The following is a 15,411-nucleotide window of genomic DNA, read 5'->3' on the forward strand; positions in this document are numbered from 1 at the left end:
TATGAATCATTCACGATTTGGCCCAGCCCACAAACGAATGACGTGCGCGTGCACGCGCGAGAACGGGCCCGGCTCGTACCCGCGTGGAAGGGAATGGAAAATTGAATTCTGCGCAGGCGCCGAGCTCCTGGGGCCGGGGGCGGGGCGGCGGTGGGCGGGCGGCGGCGGTCTCGGACCGTCAGGTGCGCGCGCGCGGGAGGGCGGCGGCGGAGGTGCGGTGCGCAGGCGCGGTGGCAGCGCGCAAGCGCATACGAGGGCGGGCTGAAGCAGCTAAAGCCGCGGCGGCGGAGGCTCCGGCATAGGGGCGGGAGCTTAGGCGGCAGCGGACGGGCTGGTGGTCGAGCGAGAGGCGGCGGAATGGTGGACTACCACGCGGCGAACCAGTCGTACCAGTACGGCCCCAGCAGCGCGGGCAATGGCGCTGGCGGCGGGGGTGGCATGGGCGACTACATGGCCCAAGAGGACGACTGGGACCGGGACCTGCTGTTGGACCCGGCCTGGGAGAAGCAGCAGCGCAAGGTGTGAGGGGCGGGTGGCGGGGGGCTTCCTCGGGAGGCCGGGCGCGCCGGGCAGGAGGTCGGGGGTCTGGAGAGGGAATTGGAGGGTGTGACGCGAATTGAGAGTTCCGAGGAGGAATTGGCGGGCCTGGCGGGGGCTTTGAAGTCCTGAAAAGAAATCGTAGAGCCTGCGGAAGGAACTGGGCATCTGAAAAAGAATTGTTCCCGGGGTAGAGAATATGGGAATCTACGAGAAGGAACCAGGATGCCTGGCGATGGTTTGGAGGGTCTGGGCGGGGAACTGGGAGAACTGAGGAGACCGAGAGGCTATAATGGAATTGGGGTTTGAGGCGGGATCCAGTGTCAGAGCACGGGTTGAGAGGGCTGAATGGAAGACGGAGCCTGGGAGGGGAATTTGTGGGCCAACGTGGAATGAGAGATACCGGAGCGCGAGTATAGAGGGGATTGTTTGGAATCCAGAAAGTTTGAAGAAGACCCCAACTGGGGGAGCCGTAGGCTAGGCGGGGGTTCAGTAGAGACGAAGAGTCAGAAAATCAGAAGGTGGAGTGGGGGGACCAGTGAAGGGGTTGTTGGGTCTGCTGAGACACAAGAGCTCCCTAGTAGGAGCCTGGGAAGATGAAAGCTAAGGGGAAAAGGTCTGAAAAAGGTGTGGGAGTGGGTAGGAGTGCTAAGGAGGTCTCTCGGGTTAGAGGTCAGGTGCGGTGCTGACGGGAGAAGTTAGGGACCTGTAAATAAGATGTTTTTGGAGGAGTGAGATTTATATGGGGTGCTTGTGCAGAAAAGAAGCGATTGAAAGATCAAATGATGGAGAAGCTAAAGGGGGAAACGGTAATGGAGATATTTTAAAGAGGATTTTCCGGAAAGTTGGTGAGGTTGGGAAGCTCAGCAAAGGGTGGAAAGAGCCTGAGGAGAAGGTGAGATCGGTGGGAGGGAATGTGCTCTGGAATGGCGGAGGGTGGGAGGGAGGTTAGTTTAGGAAAATGAAATCTCCTTAGAAAGTAAAGGTGTGATGAAGAGACTCAAAAAAGAAACAGGGTATTTTGGGAAGAAGAGGTAAGAGTCCAGGGAGAATTTTGTCATTTTGGTCAGGGAGGGGTAGTGTAAAGGAATCCTAAAGTAGAATGTGTTTTCTGGTTTACTTTGGGGTTTGGAAGCAGCTTGGAGGACTCACAGGAGTGAAAGGGACTTCAGAGGTATAGCGGGAGGCCCAGGGAGAGTGTTGGTGTGTTGGGGGCGGATAATCTACCATGGTTGAGAGAGGGAGCTCTGAGTGATCCAAGGAGAGGGTTTGAAGGTGTGTGGGAAGAGCTAAAGAAAGGAGCATGTTGAGTGGGCATGTGTGGGGAGGGGGTGTACAGAGGGTGCTGTGTAAAGACAGTGAGAAGTTCTTAAAGTTAGAAGTATTTAATGTTATGGAGATCTGAATGTTCCTTTCATATTTGCTACTAATCAGCCCTGTGGCCTTATGCGAAATCCTTGATCTGTCAGAGTAATTATTATTTGTATAATGAGCAAAGTTATCTAAAGGACCCTCAGAGTTTCCACCATTGTGGATGTGTGTGGACGTGGGGCTTTGGATGAAGGCTCTGAGGCTGTGGGAGAGGAGTTAGGTGGAGATTTTTCAGGATCATGGGGACAGACTGTAAAGTGGAGAATGACTGGAAGTGTGTTGTGGGCACAAGTTGGTGTTCTGGGGCTGGGCACAGGCAGCCCAGTCTGGAGGCTGGCAGAGAAAGTGGGAGGAGGAACTTTTCCAGGGCAGCCCGAGGTGGGGCCTGGCATAACCTTGGCTAAATTACCAACGTCAGCTTGAATGTACGCATCAGGCCTAATGGGAGGGAGGAGGGTGGTGGTGGCTTCCTGGGGTGGTGTCCTTTGCCATTGCCCCACCTATCTCAGGGTGGACATGTTAAGATAGCCAAAATGCATTTGGGGGGGAAGGGGAGATCAGTCTGGAGCCCCAATAATTATTTATTGCTTGGGGCAGTGCAGGGTTGGAAAAGGCTGAGGATTGCCAAGAAGCTTGGAAAATTGGGGGGGGGGGGCGCAGTGTCATTTTTGAGAGTGCCTTAGATCTGTCTTCTCCATCTCTAGGAGCTTGGGAAAAATCAGCCCCAGCCCTTTTTTCTCAGGTGGTGCTAATAGGAGTCCTTCCTTTTCCTGTCGTCTACCACTCCCCAAGTGACTCTTTTTGCTAGCTTTTTTTCTCCTCCCTCCTGAGAGTTAGGGTGTGTCCTTCGTGGTTATAGTCTCCCTTGCCCACAGGGTGAGGCTGGTACACTGAACTCTGGGTGGGAACCAGGTCCACCGGAACCCCAAGGCCTCCATGCATGTGTCATTCTCCTTCCTGCACCTCAGCTCCCTTCCTCCAGGGCCAGACAAGTTTGCGGGAAAGGGTGGCTCACAGTGTCCTCTAAAATCAGCTGCATTAGATTCTCATAGTAAGGACCAGGTCTTAGTTGTCCCTATTCCAGCAAATATGTACACTTAGATGTTCTGTAGGGGAAATATGTTGTTTTATCTCTGTGCCCTTTCCCCCATAGGGTAAGGAGTCTCCTTTATGACTTGAGGGAATGAGCAATGGAAAGGAGTATACCATTTCATGCCATTCTCTTCCAAGAGAACCCTCCACCCTCACCCCAAACAGTCTGGCTGGTCTGTTTTTATGGTGTGGTGTTGCTTTAGGGAATGACAGATAGTTCTGCTTGCCTCTCCAAGGCCAACCCACTAGGCATAGAGAGAGTGCCGGTCTGGTGCATACATACTCATGTACTCTGAATCCTGTGTCCAGAACAGCTGAAGCAAGGGTTGGCCCAACTCAAAGAGCGTCTCATATCTACTGGATGCCCTTTGCTCTGACTTCCAGGGGCCCCAAGGCGATAGCTAATAAGTAGGTTACACAACAGTTTTTACACGGGAAGGCTTGGAATATTTTCCTGGGGGGCGGGATGAAGGACTGGTTTGGTCTTTAAGAAAGGAAAAATATGTCCTGGATTCAGGTGATCCTCCCTCTTTAGCCTCCAGAGTAGCTGGGATTACAGGCATTCTTGAGCAATTAGAGTCCATGGTACCCCTTCTCAGTTTCTGAAAGGGGCCTGAGTAGCCCTGGTATGCCCTGCTTTCATGAAAGGCTGAGATCTTTTTGTTTGTTCTTTTGTTTTTGAGACAGTCTTGCTATGTAGTTCAAACTGGCCTTGAATCCACTTGGCCTCAAATTCACAGCAGTCCTCTTGCCTCAGCCTTCTGAGTGCTGAGATTACAGGCCTGTACCACCACACCCGGGTTAGAGTGAGATCTTTTGAGAGTTACCCCGTGACTTCTCATCGCAGCAAGAGGACAGACCTTACTTGCTAAGCCTGTTTGTTCATTGGAAGATCTTTATTTGCATGGCCTCAGTGTTTAGACCCTGACCTTTGGCTTGGGCTCTTTTAGGTACAAGTTAATTATTTGAAAGTTCTGATTTTTGTTTTTCCCCAGAGTAGGTCAGTCCTTACTCTCTCCCTGCCCTCTGTCTGTTTCTCTCTGTCTCTGTGTGTCTGTCTTCCTCTCTTTCTTTGATGGAAGTCCTAAAATAATCATTATTTTGTTCCATTACTCTTAATTGCTTTCCTGGCTAAGAATAACAGGTCCTTAGGAGTTTTTAAAATTGAATAATATGCTTACCAAAAAAAGTTACTAAATCCAGCTTCCAGAAATGAAGACTACATATGTGAAGGGGACAAGTTAAATGCTGCATGTCCTCTTGGGAGCTGCGTGGGGACAGCTACTCGCTGCTAGCATTCTTTCTTTTTCTCAGAAAATATTTTATTTATTATTTTGAAAATGTTTTAAAATGATTTTTCTAATGACTGAAGCAGTAGGTATTGGAGGATGACCTGGGAGCTCACACTGAGATCTGGTTGCTGTTAGTGGTGTCTGCCACTTCACCTAATTTTAGGTGGTTCAGGGTGTGGGCCTGGGATTGCCCTCTACCTTTTGAAACACCCTCCCTGCTTCTGGTCTCCCAGGCCAACAGGAAGGCTACCTTGGCAGCAGGGAGCTGATTTACCTTCCAGTTGGAACCGGTGCTACAAGCTATCTTTTAATGGTAGCCAGTTGCCAGGCTGCGTGTGGGCTGCCTTGTTGGAAAGCTGGGTAAAAACGCTGGAGAAAACAGTCCAGGAAGTGAGGTTGGGTCTAAATATCCAGGTAAGATGCAGTCAGGAAAGTGAATTAAAAGGTAGACTTGGGCTGGGGAGATAGCTCAATGGTCTAAGCGCCTGCCTGGCAAGCACAAGGACCTGGGTTCGATCCCTGGTACCATATGCCATGCAGGCCCCAGAACCCCAGGTATGCCATGCCAGTCCCCAAACCGGGCTTGGTGGCACATGCCCGTTATCCCAGTGCTGGGGAGGATGAGGTAGGAGGATTACTACGAGTCTGAACTGTGTAGTAAGACCGTGTATCAAATAAATAATTTTAAAAATAATTTTTAAAAAGGGTAGAGTTGTACTCTCAGCATGTTCTCTTAATCAGAATGGGCCACAGGGAGCAGGGACCAGCCTAGATTCCAGTCTAGAAAAGCCTCTGGGTGGAGAGTTCTGTCATTTGGGCGTTCTCTAGTTATGGCAGACTTTGACCAGACAGCACCTTTTTCAGAGTTAACTGAGTGCATAGTGTGTAGGACAAGTTATCTGCCAGTGCTGTCTAACAGATGACAACATGGAGAATGGAACCAAAAAAGAATTGATTTGGGAAGGCCCAGGGAATTTGAGACTGTTGAGATGAACACTTTAGGCTTTCGCTATACTGATTTATAGTGTGCTGGGAATTGCACAAGCCTTTGACTACATCCATTCTAGGGATCTTTAGAAATAGTTGTTGCTGTGGCTGCTGCTCCTACCTTTTGAAGGGAAGAAAGGAAGGAAAATTAGGGAACAGCTATTTACTTTAGCACTCCTTACTCATTTAAGTTTCTGAATAGCCAGAAGAGTGACATGTTGATCTCACCCCCTTCCCTGGCCCTTAGTATATTCTAGATTAGTGTTTCCTCCAGCTTTCCCCTTGTTTTGTTTTACTCAGTGATGTCTATATTCTCAGTAGTCATATTAAACTCCCTTCTTACCTCAGTTTCCTTTATTTATTTTTTTCTTTTTTCTCGGAACCAGGGATTAGAACTCAGGCCCTTGCGCTTGCCAGGGAAGCACTTATTCCACTGAGCCATCTCCCCAGCCCCCAGTTCCCTTTATTTATATATTTAGTTTACAGCCTAACAAAACACTCATGTTACCTTGTTTAACACTTTTCCTCTCCTTTTCTTTTTTCATGCTAATAAGAGGCAAGTGATAGCAAGCAAGTCGGTAATTCAATGGCTGCGGGAACTGAAACACTGACCCATTAAAGGGTGGACGGAAGTCTCTACTAGAGCAGATACAAATAACTTCATCCATGCAAGTGTGAAAGAAGTCTTTATTTCATTAGTAGTTTGAGAGCCCAAGATTAGTCTCCTTTAGAACCGGTTTAAACTTTGAAACATCAAAGAAGAGTTATAAGGAAACTTAGTTTTACAGTGTTGGCAGTGTAGGCGCCAGAGTTTGTTATAGAGTGTCTGAATGTGGCAACGAGTATCACTTTTCTTCAACAAGGTTTATGAGTTACATTTTAGTCGGTATCCCAGGTATCAAGGAGTGTAGGGTTCAGTGTATTAAAGAAAAACCAAACCATTTGAAATTCCAGCTTCCACTTAACAGATTGATCTTGTAGGGTTGGGGGATGGGTAAACCTGTTGGCTGGCAAGTAAAGGAACAGGACTCTGCTAGAAAGTTACACATTTAAAAGGCAAAAGTGCCCTTGGAAAACTTTATCCTATATTGTAAGTCTCACTAGCATTATAAAAATCCCTGAGACATTTGTTTTGGTGTTGTGCTTTTTTGGTTGTGTTAGCCCCTCCCCCCATTGTAAACAACAGAGGCATTAAGTTAGAATGGCCACAAAAGTCCAAATGCTGCCTGCTGTGACATGGTTGCCCTTCCATTTCTTTCAACCTACAGTTCCTCTGAGAGAGGCCAGTGATCTTTTCCTTAGATGTGATATATTGAAATGTTATCTAAAAGCCAGCAGATTGGATTTACTTGGGATTTGCTGTTTTTGCCACCTGTTGCTGTTCCTTTCTTCCTGTGGGGAGACTTTCCCCATAACCTCTCCCCCTCAAGAGTGAGGAACCATCCTGTGTTTCTAGGAAGGACAGGACAGTGGTTCCCCCCAGTCACAACATTCCTTTTTTTAAGACTATATAGTCCGGGCACCCTTGAACTGCTAATTCTCCTGCCTCAGCCTCCTGAGTACTAGGATTACAAATGTGTCACATGCACTGCTCCAAACCAGACTACTCTGCCTATGCTGGTGTCTGCTCTGCATGTGTGTGTATATGTCCCACTCAGCCCACCTGGGGGGCAGGGCTGGCGTAGCTGTACCCAAACGTTGGTTCCTGCACTTTGCCTAAGCTTGCCTAAGCAGGTACTTTAGATCACTAAGCTATCTTGCTGGCCCTGGTGTGTACTTTTTCTTTTTTCTTTTTTCTTTTTTTTTTTTGGCGGAACCAGCGCTTGAACTCAGGCCCTTGCGCTTGCCAGGGAAGCACTTATTCCACTGAGCCATCTCCCCGGCCCTTTTTAAAAAAATTTTTTTTTTCTTCTACTTTTTCAACATCAGTGTGGTTTTTCCATGCTCACTTTTATTTTTATATACTTAATAATTATCATTAAGCCACTTTAATATTTATTTATTTCTGGGAATCTTAACTGTTAAAAGGAAAATTGGTATGAGGGTGCTAAATGGAAAACCTGGTGTTGCTGATCTTAAATAGAAAGCTGAAAAAAAAAAAAGCCAAACTATTGAAGGCAAGACAGTGTTGCTGAATTTTAGCTAAAGAGATTTGACCCCCCCCCCTTTTTTTTTTTTTTTTTTTTCTCTTCAAGTAGCCATTTTTTTTTTTACCGGGGATTGAACTCAGACTCTTGTGCTTGCTAGGGAAGCGCTTATTCCACTGAGCCATCTCCCCAGCCCTCAACTAGCCATTTCTTTTTCAACATCTAGGAGCCAGGGTGATAGCTCAGTGGAGTAAGTACTTGCCTGGCAAGCGCAAGGGCCTGAGTTCAATCCCCGGTTCTGCAAAATAAAATAAAATTATTTTTATTTTAATAAATAAAAATCTATTTATATATGTATGTATTTGGTGCAGGGTCTTGCTGTGCAACTTGGACTGTAGTAAACTTCCTCTCTCAGCCTCCCTAGTGCTGGTATTACAGGCATGTGCTACCATGCCCAGTTGTAATGGTCAGCTCAACGTCGGGGCCAGTGCCATATACATACGCTTGCCAGGCAGAGATTGACTTGTGATGCTGAGGTGTCAAAGACCCCCAGTAACAAGCTGAGACCTTTTCTTTGAAATCACCAGGCTTACAAGTCAAAGGGATTAACCCTTTCAGGGTGTTAGAAGGTTTCATTTAGCATGTGGATAATTTTGAAAATCTCCCATTTTACATGCTACACTTGGAAAAACTTCTCCATGACCCTGGAAACATCTGTGGAGGTAAGCGGGACAGTGACTTATCCAGAACACATAGTCCCTTGCCCTTTGCACCATCTTGCCAATCAAGAATTGAACATACTAGGGGCCGGGGAGATGGCTCAGTAGAATAAATGCTTCCCTGGCAAGTGCAAGGGCCTGAGTTCAATCCCTGGTTCTGCCAAAAAGAAAAAAAAAAAGAAAAAAAAAGAAAGAAAGAAAGAAAAAAAATGAATATACTGCTCATGGTTGGATGATTTTATCCATCTTTGCTTTCAAGTATTAGGGCTTTTTCGCATTTAATTTTTTTTTTTTTCACGTTTCAATTTTTAAGAAGCCAGGCCACATTGTAAATGTAAGAATTGTGGGTTTTTATCATTTGCTTCTCATGCTTTTAGTTTAAAGTTTGGCTGCTCCTGTAAGTAAAACATACTGTTGTCCCATGGGATATCTGAGCTCTACATTCTGAAAGGAAAGCTGTACTTTGCTGCTGAGTTAAGAAAAGCTATTTAAATGTTTTCTTCTAAATATCAGAGCAGAATGCATTTCTTGTGTTCCAGTGGACAGGGAGCAGAAGGAGTTGGAAGTGGCAGTTGTGGCTCTGTGGAGCACAGTAAAATTGACTTGGGAAGTATCATTGTGGTGTTGCAGTGATTGAATGGGATGCTAGAACACAGCAGTACAATAGCATTTGTGTGTTGGGCTTCAGGCAGGAATAAAGAAGACTTTGTGGTTTGTTTTATGCTTTTTAAGCCCCACCCCACCCCCAAGGTGTAGGATTGAGTGATGTCTGTCGCCGGCTTTCTAGTGGGTTTTCCTTTTCATCTTTTACCCCATCTGATGACTTTTGAGAGTGGGTGGAAGCCACAGTGGATCGGAAATAGCCAGTGTCTTACTCCACCACGTCCAAAGGGGGAGCAAGCACATTTAGTTTTTTAATCTGCTAAAAGCTCAAGATTGAGTTCATTTCACCTTCTGAGTAGTAATGACTTGATTTCAGTTCTAAGAATGTCTTAACTATAGCAGCCATCCAGAATGAGGGAGGGCATAGCAGGAATTGAAGTAGATGCACACCTCTCTCTTCTGTGCTTCAGTTTGAGGGCGGAGAAAAACCAGTCTGAAGTTAGGAGAAAGTCATGGAAAGAAGCTTGCAGATGACTCAGCATCCACGCATCACTAGGACACTGTTGGAAGGAGTATCAAAATCAGAGTCTACACCTTGAATTATCAGAACAGGCTTTTCATGACCAAGAACCAAAGGAAATGCTAGAAGCTGACTTCATCCTGTGCAGGTATAAAGGTTAACACATCTGTGCTCTGAGATCTAAATCTGGATCTGAGTAAAAGGTGTGAGTAAAAAGGTATTTAGTTTACCATCAAAAGTGTGTTGTCTATTTACTGTTTTAGGGAGTGCCACTATGTCCAGAGGCAGTGCTAATGATGGAATGTTGGGTCAGTTGGTTGAGAAAAGTTGCTGTTCACCAGACAGAGTAGTGCATGCCTTTAATCCCAGCATTCAGCAGACTGAGGCAGGAGGATCTCTTTGAGGCCAGCCCGAACTACGTAACAAGACCCTGTCTCAAAAATAAATAAATAAATATTAAAAAGTTACAGTGACATGATCTGAGATAATATCCTCCCTCCCAGTGCCCATCTTGGGAAGGAAGGGATGGGTCTCTGTCCTCTGGTGAAGGGTTGGGCCACTATACTATTTTATTGGTAACAGGATGTGCCTTTGAAGCAGCTGATGCCTTTGTAGCCAGTCCATGTACATTTTCTTTAGGCCAGTGTGGCTGAACCTTTTAGAACTGTGATGACAGCCACACAAGCCATAGGTTCACCACCACTGCTCTAGGCATTTAGAGTTGGACTTAACTATGTGACTTCTTGTTAATAGGGCAGATGGCAAAATGTGTCTGCATCTTTTGCCTGCTTTTGCAAACATTGACAATTAAAAAATCTTAAGTTTCTAGCAAATCTGAAGTACAAGTAATAGGTTTTTTTGTTTTTGTTTTTTTTTTTTTTTTTGGTGGAACCAGGGATTGAACTCAGGCCCTTGCGCTTGCCAGGGAAGCGCTTATTCTACTGAGCCATCTCCCCGGCCCCCAAGTAATAGTTTTTTAAAAAAGACACACCCTCCCAACTCTTGACAGTAAATAGCCCTTTTCCTCCCCATCACTCCCCTCTTTTACTTTAAGAAAATGAGTGGCTTCCCATTAAACTATGTGTCTGAAACTGTTAAGTGCTTTCACAAATGCTTCTTTAGCTGTTACTGGGCCCAGCTTACATTCTTTTTTTCCCTTTCTTTTTTGTTGCTCACATTTGGAAGGGTCGGGTTTTCATGTTTCAGTTTTTACTTTAAGACTTGTATGATCTTCCAGGTCTGGCCTATGAAGTAAACTTGGTTTCAGAATCCAAAATGTCTGGGAGCAGCCTACTTGCCGGGCTGGTTTTAAGGTTAGTCTGATGAATCGACCCTTCTTACAGGGTGTCTGCTAACCAGTCATGATTCAGATTTTCAAATCCTGGAAAGTATCCAGACAGTAAACATCACCAGGACTGTAAGGCAATTACTTTTTTTTTTCTTTTGAATATTTGAGCTGTGCTGCCAAGACTGTGGTAGGATTTGACTTACCGCTAAACAGAAAGGCCTGCATCACAATGTCTTTTTCAGGATATGGGCTTTAGTCATCCAGGACTGTATCTTCTGATAGAGTGAGAGGAAATGCCTAGACCAGTTAGGGAAGGGCCTACTTGGCAATTTTTTGAAACTAATTTTTTTTTCTCCCTTTGTAACTTTCCTGGCTCAACAAGGGACAACCCATGGAAGAGAATTCAGTCATCTGAGAGCTGTTAACCAATTTAGGAATTGTTAATAGGTCATGGCTCAAAGCTGCAAAAGATAAGCAGAGGGAGTGGTCCCTCTGCTCCTACCCTCTGAACAGAACCACCTCGGAAATTCCAGAGGGAACAGGCTTTGATCATAAAGGTAACAGACTCACAGTGCCCTGAGATCTCTGAGCAGCTACTTGAGACTTGAGAAAACTTTAGGTCTCTTCAATAAACAAGCACAGAGCAATCCTTGCCAAATAACGGACTGCTCTGGGGCCATAGGGTTAGCTTAGGAGACAAGTTTCTTGCCTAAAAATAAATGCATGTTCCTATCAAACATTCCAAGCATAGTTTAAACATGAGACTTAGAGCTGTGTAAGTTCAGTTACTTGAGACTGTGAGGGTCTTTGGATAGTGACCACCAAGGAAGTCAGATGACCAAATGCAAACCATTCTCCATCTCTTTTTTTTCTTTTTCTTTTTTTTTTGCGGTACAGGGGATTGAACTCAGGGCTTTGCTTTTGCCAGGCAAGCGCCTATTCTACTGAGCTATCTCCACGGTCCCTCCGTCTCTTTTTCTGTATGTTTTTGATGTGCTCACAAGTTGATGAGGCAGACTTGAGGGACCGGGGAGATAGCTCAGAATAAGCGCTTGCCTGACATGTGCAAGGGTCCGAGTTCAATCCCTGGTTCCACAAAACAAACAAACAAAAAACCTATAAATAAAAAAGTGACTTAAACATTATAGTATTTTACTTTGTGTAAGACACATCTCAGTGCTTCTTATGGACAGATTGACATGCCTGTGAGATACAGCTCACCTCATGAAGTAGGTGTTATTACTCTTCAGAATGTGTGCAGAAGTGGACCTGTGGATGGTTAAGCCACTGGTCCAGGACTTCAGACTTGAAGGGTCAGCTTCAAGTTTATACTCATTCCTACACTACGCTGTAGTCCAGTGACCAGGAATGGTTTTGGAGAGGAAAGTAAGGGTAGCAGGGTGCAGAAAGGGTACTTTAACTGGAGAGGAAAGTCTGAAGAGATGGGATTCAGCTGTTTCTTAAAGAATAAGAGAAAATAAGAATAAGAATAAGATGGAGCATTAAAAGTAGTAGGGAGAGTTGTTCCCGTCAGGGGGAACCGAGTGAGTGCCCAGGCAAGGCCAGACTGGAAGGGGCAGGGAGGGGGAAGAGATGCGCACAGCCAGGTAGATCTGAGTTTTGTTGTCAGGAGTGCTTGAGGGAGCTCTAGATTAAGCCTAGTAAGTCAGAAGCCTCTTACTTCAAGGACTGGCATAATATACCCCTTTTTCTCCCAGGCTTCCCGGACAGGCCAAACCAGACTTCTAAAGTGGGAAGTCCAGGACTAGAGAACATTAAACCATAAGCTTCAATTATCTCTGTCATCATTGCTGCACTAGGCACCTGTGTTTGATTAAAGTCTTGGTAACATTTGAATCTGGAGTTTTACAGCACTGTGTACTCATGGCTTTGTAGTGTATTCTTTTCAGAAAGCTTAAATTGTGTCATGTGAAAAAGTTATGATGTCCCCTAATTCTATAAAGAAGCCACTTGATTTTTTTTTTTTTTTTTTCAGAACCAGGGATTTGAACTCAGACCCTTGCGCTTGTCAGGCAAGCGCTTATTCTACTGAGCCATTTCCCCAGCCTCTCACTTGAATTTTTAAATGTTGAGTGTCCCTACTCAAAGTTAGATGTCTGATTATTAATCTTGCTTTCTTACTAGGTCCCCTCCTTTGTAAATTCTTTTCCCTTCTATTCAGTATTTCCTTTTAGTCAAGTGGAGGCAAGGTAGTTCTGGTTCAGTGAGAGACATGCAGGCTGATTCATTCTGAGGCATTCAACTTTCTACACAGCACTGGAAACCAGTCTAGAACACAAAGATTTCTTTGGGCCTGTGGCTCTCCATTTCAAGCTGCAACTTGTCAGACTAGTTTTGTAGCTTTTACTCAAGAGTGGGAGGAGCAGTGACAGCTTTGGGCTATCAGAAGCATTCTTGCCTCCAGCCTGGGCGTGCCAGTCCAGTAATCAAGCACTCTGGAGGCTGGGGCAGGAGGATTGCAGCAGGTTTGAGGCAGCCTGGTTACTTAGTAAATTCAAGGTCGGCCTGATCTGATCGAGATCTTGTCTCAAGAACCCCACCACCATTATACACACAGAATAGCATTCCTCCCTCTGTACACAGCACTTAACAGAAGGTTTCCCTATTGTATCATGAACTTGGGCTGGAATTCTCCCTGCCCTTCCCTGGGGCAGGGTAGATCACAGACATCTACCTTGTCCACAAGATGCAGAGAGCAACTGAATATGAAGTATTCTGTAGTGGCACAGCTATTGCTGCTGCTTCGCCCAGAAAGAACATGGCAAGGTTTCTACTCTCCTGGCAGCATTCCCCTCCCTGTGAACTTGTTAAATCTTTTAAGTAGCTATATAGGAGGGGAGGGGAGGGGTGTGTGTGTGTGTGTGTGTGTGTGTGTGTGTATTTATCCACATCCCCTGAAATGTGAAAATAAAACTTCTGCTTTATACAGTTTGTTGAAAGTATGCAAAAAAAAAAAAAAATCTGTGGCAGGGTCGGCGAGGTAGTTCAGTGGACTAAGGGCCTGCTTAGGCAAGCACAGGGACTGGGGTTCAATCCTTGGTACTACAAGCTGCTCTGGCCCCACCCTCAGGCATGCTGAGGTAACTGAGTCTGGGCGTGGTGACATGCCTTGTAATCCTGGGGAGGCTGAAAAACAGGAGGATCACTACAACTCCAAGCTGTGTAGTGAGACCCCTGTACCAAATACATAAAAAACGAGAGAAAGAAAGAAAGTCTAAGGTAGGGCTGGGGAGGTAGCTCAGCAGGTGCAAGACCCTGAGTTCAATCTCTGGTACCATATGCTGTGCCGGCCCCAAAACTGGGTGGGTAGTGCATTCCTGTAACCCCAGCAATGAGAAAGGTAGTGAGACCCTATATCCAATAAATAAATAAATATAATAGAAGAAAAAGTTCTATGTCAATGGAAAATATGTCAGAATATATTGAGTCCTATCTCACATGGGAGACAGCTCTTAAGTTTCCATGGTGGATGGCTTATTATGCATTTATACTGAGCTGAACCTGTTTCTTTCAAGTTGTTACAGACAGAAAATGTTGGAGCAAAACTGCCTCTTCCTATCACACTGTAAATATGTGAGGGTCCTTTGAAAGTCTTCTCTTGGGTAGCCAGAAGACTACTGCTACCCACTCACCAGAGTGAGTCTGCATTTCATAGCCAACCAGCTTCTTGTGTAACATGAGTTAGGGCTTCATGGACTCTGGAGTCCAGCACTAGGTAGAAACATGACCGCCAGGGCCAGACAGCAGCCCTCATTGGGCCCCTCTGCAATGCAGGGCCCTGTGCTGTGCCTTTGGGGGTATGAGAGAAACCGGAGACCCGGCCCATGCTCTCAAGAAGCTCACAGTGTGGTTGGAGAGAGAGCAAAGCCACATGAGACCTCAGGAGGACACTGAGTGTAAGCGGCACCCTGACAAGCCCACAGCACTGTAGCTGTGTCCCAGGAGAGGAAAGGGGTGAATAAGGGCAGGTGGGGTCAGTCATGGAAACGTTCATAAAGGAGGTGAGTGTGTAAGAGGGGCTGGCCTTTGCTCATCTGTGGGCAGGTTTCTGGGGGCAAGTATGAGTGGGTCATGTTTGCAGCTGTGAGGGAGTCCTATATGTTCTTCCCACAGTGTGCATTGTCTTTGTGGGACCTTCAGGCTTTAGGGGTGTGTACCATGCTCATTCTTAAACCTCCATGGACCTCTGAGTAGCAGGGCCCCAGGATGTGAATCTTGGTCCTGCTGCTTTCCTAGACAGAGTAGGTGGTCAGCCAGTCACTTCCTGCTTGGGAGTGTGCTCTGGCTACTGGTTGGTTTGTTTGCTTTCACCTCTTGGATAGTTTTTCAAAATAAGCATGGTTTCAAACAAAGAGGAACAGGGAGATTCTCTTAGGTACCAGGTTCTCTTCAGGCCTTGTGCCTTTGTAGCTTCTCAGAGCGCATGGGACTGCACATTGCTTTTTCCTCCCAGTGACTGCTCAAAGTGGGGATGGGTGTTCTGAGAACACAGAAGAGCTGGGAGGCTGGCTGCTGGGTATACCACTGGTGGTATTGTGCTGTGAGGGTAGCCCAGAATTGTACTCCTTAAGAATTTATTATTGCCTGTCTGCCAAGCTAAACCTCCAGGTGCTACACTCTTTAAAAATAAATGGCCTTAGAGCTGGCTTGTGGAATTTTAGAGTTCCCGTCCCAGGAAATGCATGCATGCTTGCTTGCTTGCTTCCTTCCTTGATTTCTTATTTATTTATTTTATTTATTGTCTTTTTATGACAGGGTCGCACTATATGCAGTTTAGACTGGTCTTGAGCTCACTTTATAGCCCAGGCTGGTCTTGAACTTGCAGTGATCCTCCTGGCACAGCCTCACTGAGTGCTGGAATTATAGACATGCTCCACCGTGCCTGGCTTTGTTT

At 45.9% G+C, this 15,411-nt stretch overlaps 1 protein-coding gene across 5 annotated transcripts in view; it reads left to right on the top strand.

The window, feature by feature from the left end:
* Positions 1 to 241: 241 nt before the first annotated feature.
* The window catches only part of Actn4 (actinin alpha 4), a 77,080-nt gene continuing 61,910 nt past the window's right edge, over positions 242 to 15,411 (top strand). For 2 of the 5 annotated variants that reach the window (XM_004636785.2, XM_023721644.1), the window contains exon 1: positions 242 to 519. In XM_004636785.2, the coding sequence (XP_004636842.1) occupies positions 358 to 519 (162 nt within the window). In that variant the 5' untranslated portion in view covers positions 242 to 357. The remainder of the gene's footprint in view (positions 520 to 15,411) is intronic. The other 3 variants (XM_004636787.2, XM_004636786.3, XM_012515936.2) reach the window with 3 other exon arrangements.

Source organism: Octodon degus, unplaced genomic scaffold, assembly GCF_000260255.1.
Source record: "Octodon degus isolate 3935 unplaced genomic scaffold, OctDeg1.0 scaffold00083, whole genome shotgun sequence".
NCBI lineage: Eukaryota > Metazoa > Chordata > Mammalia > Rodentia > Octodontidae > Octodon > Octodon degus.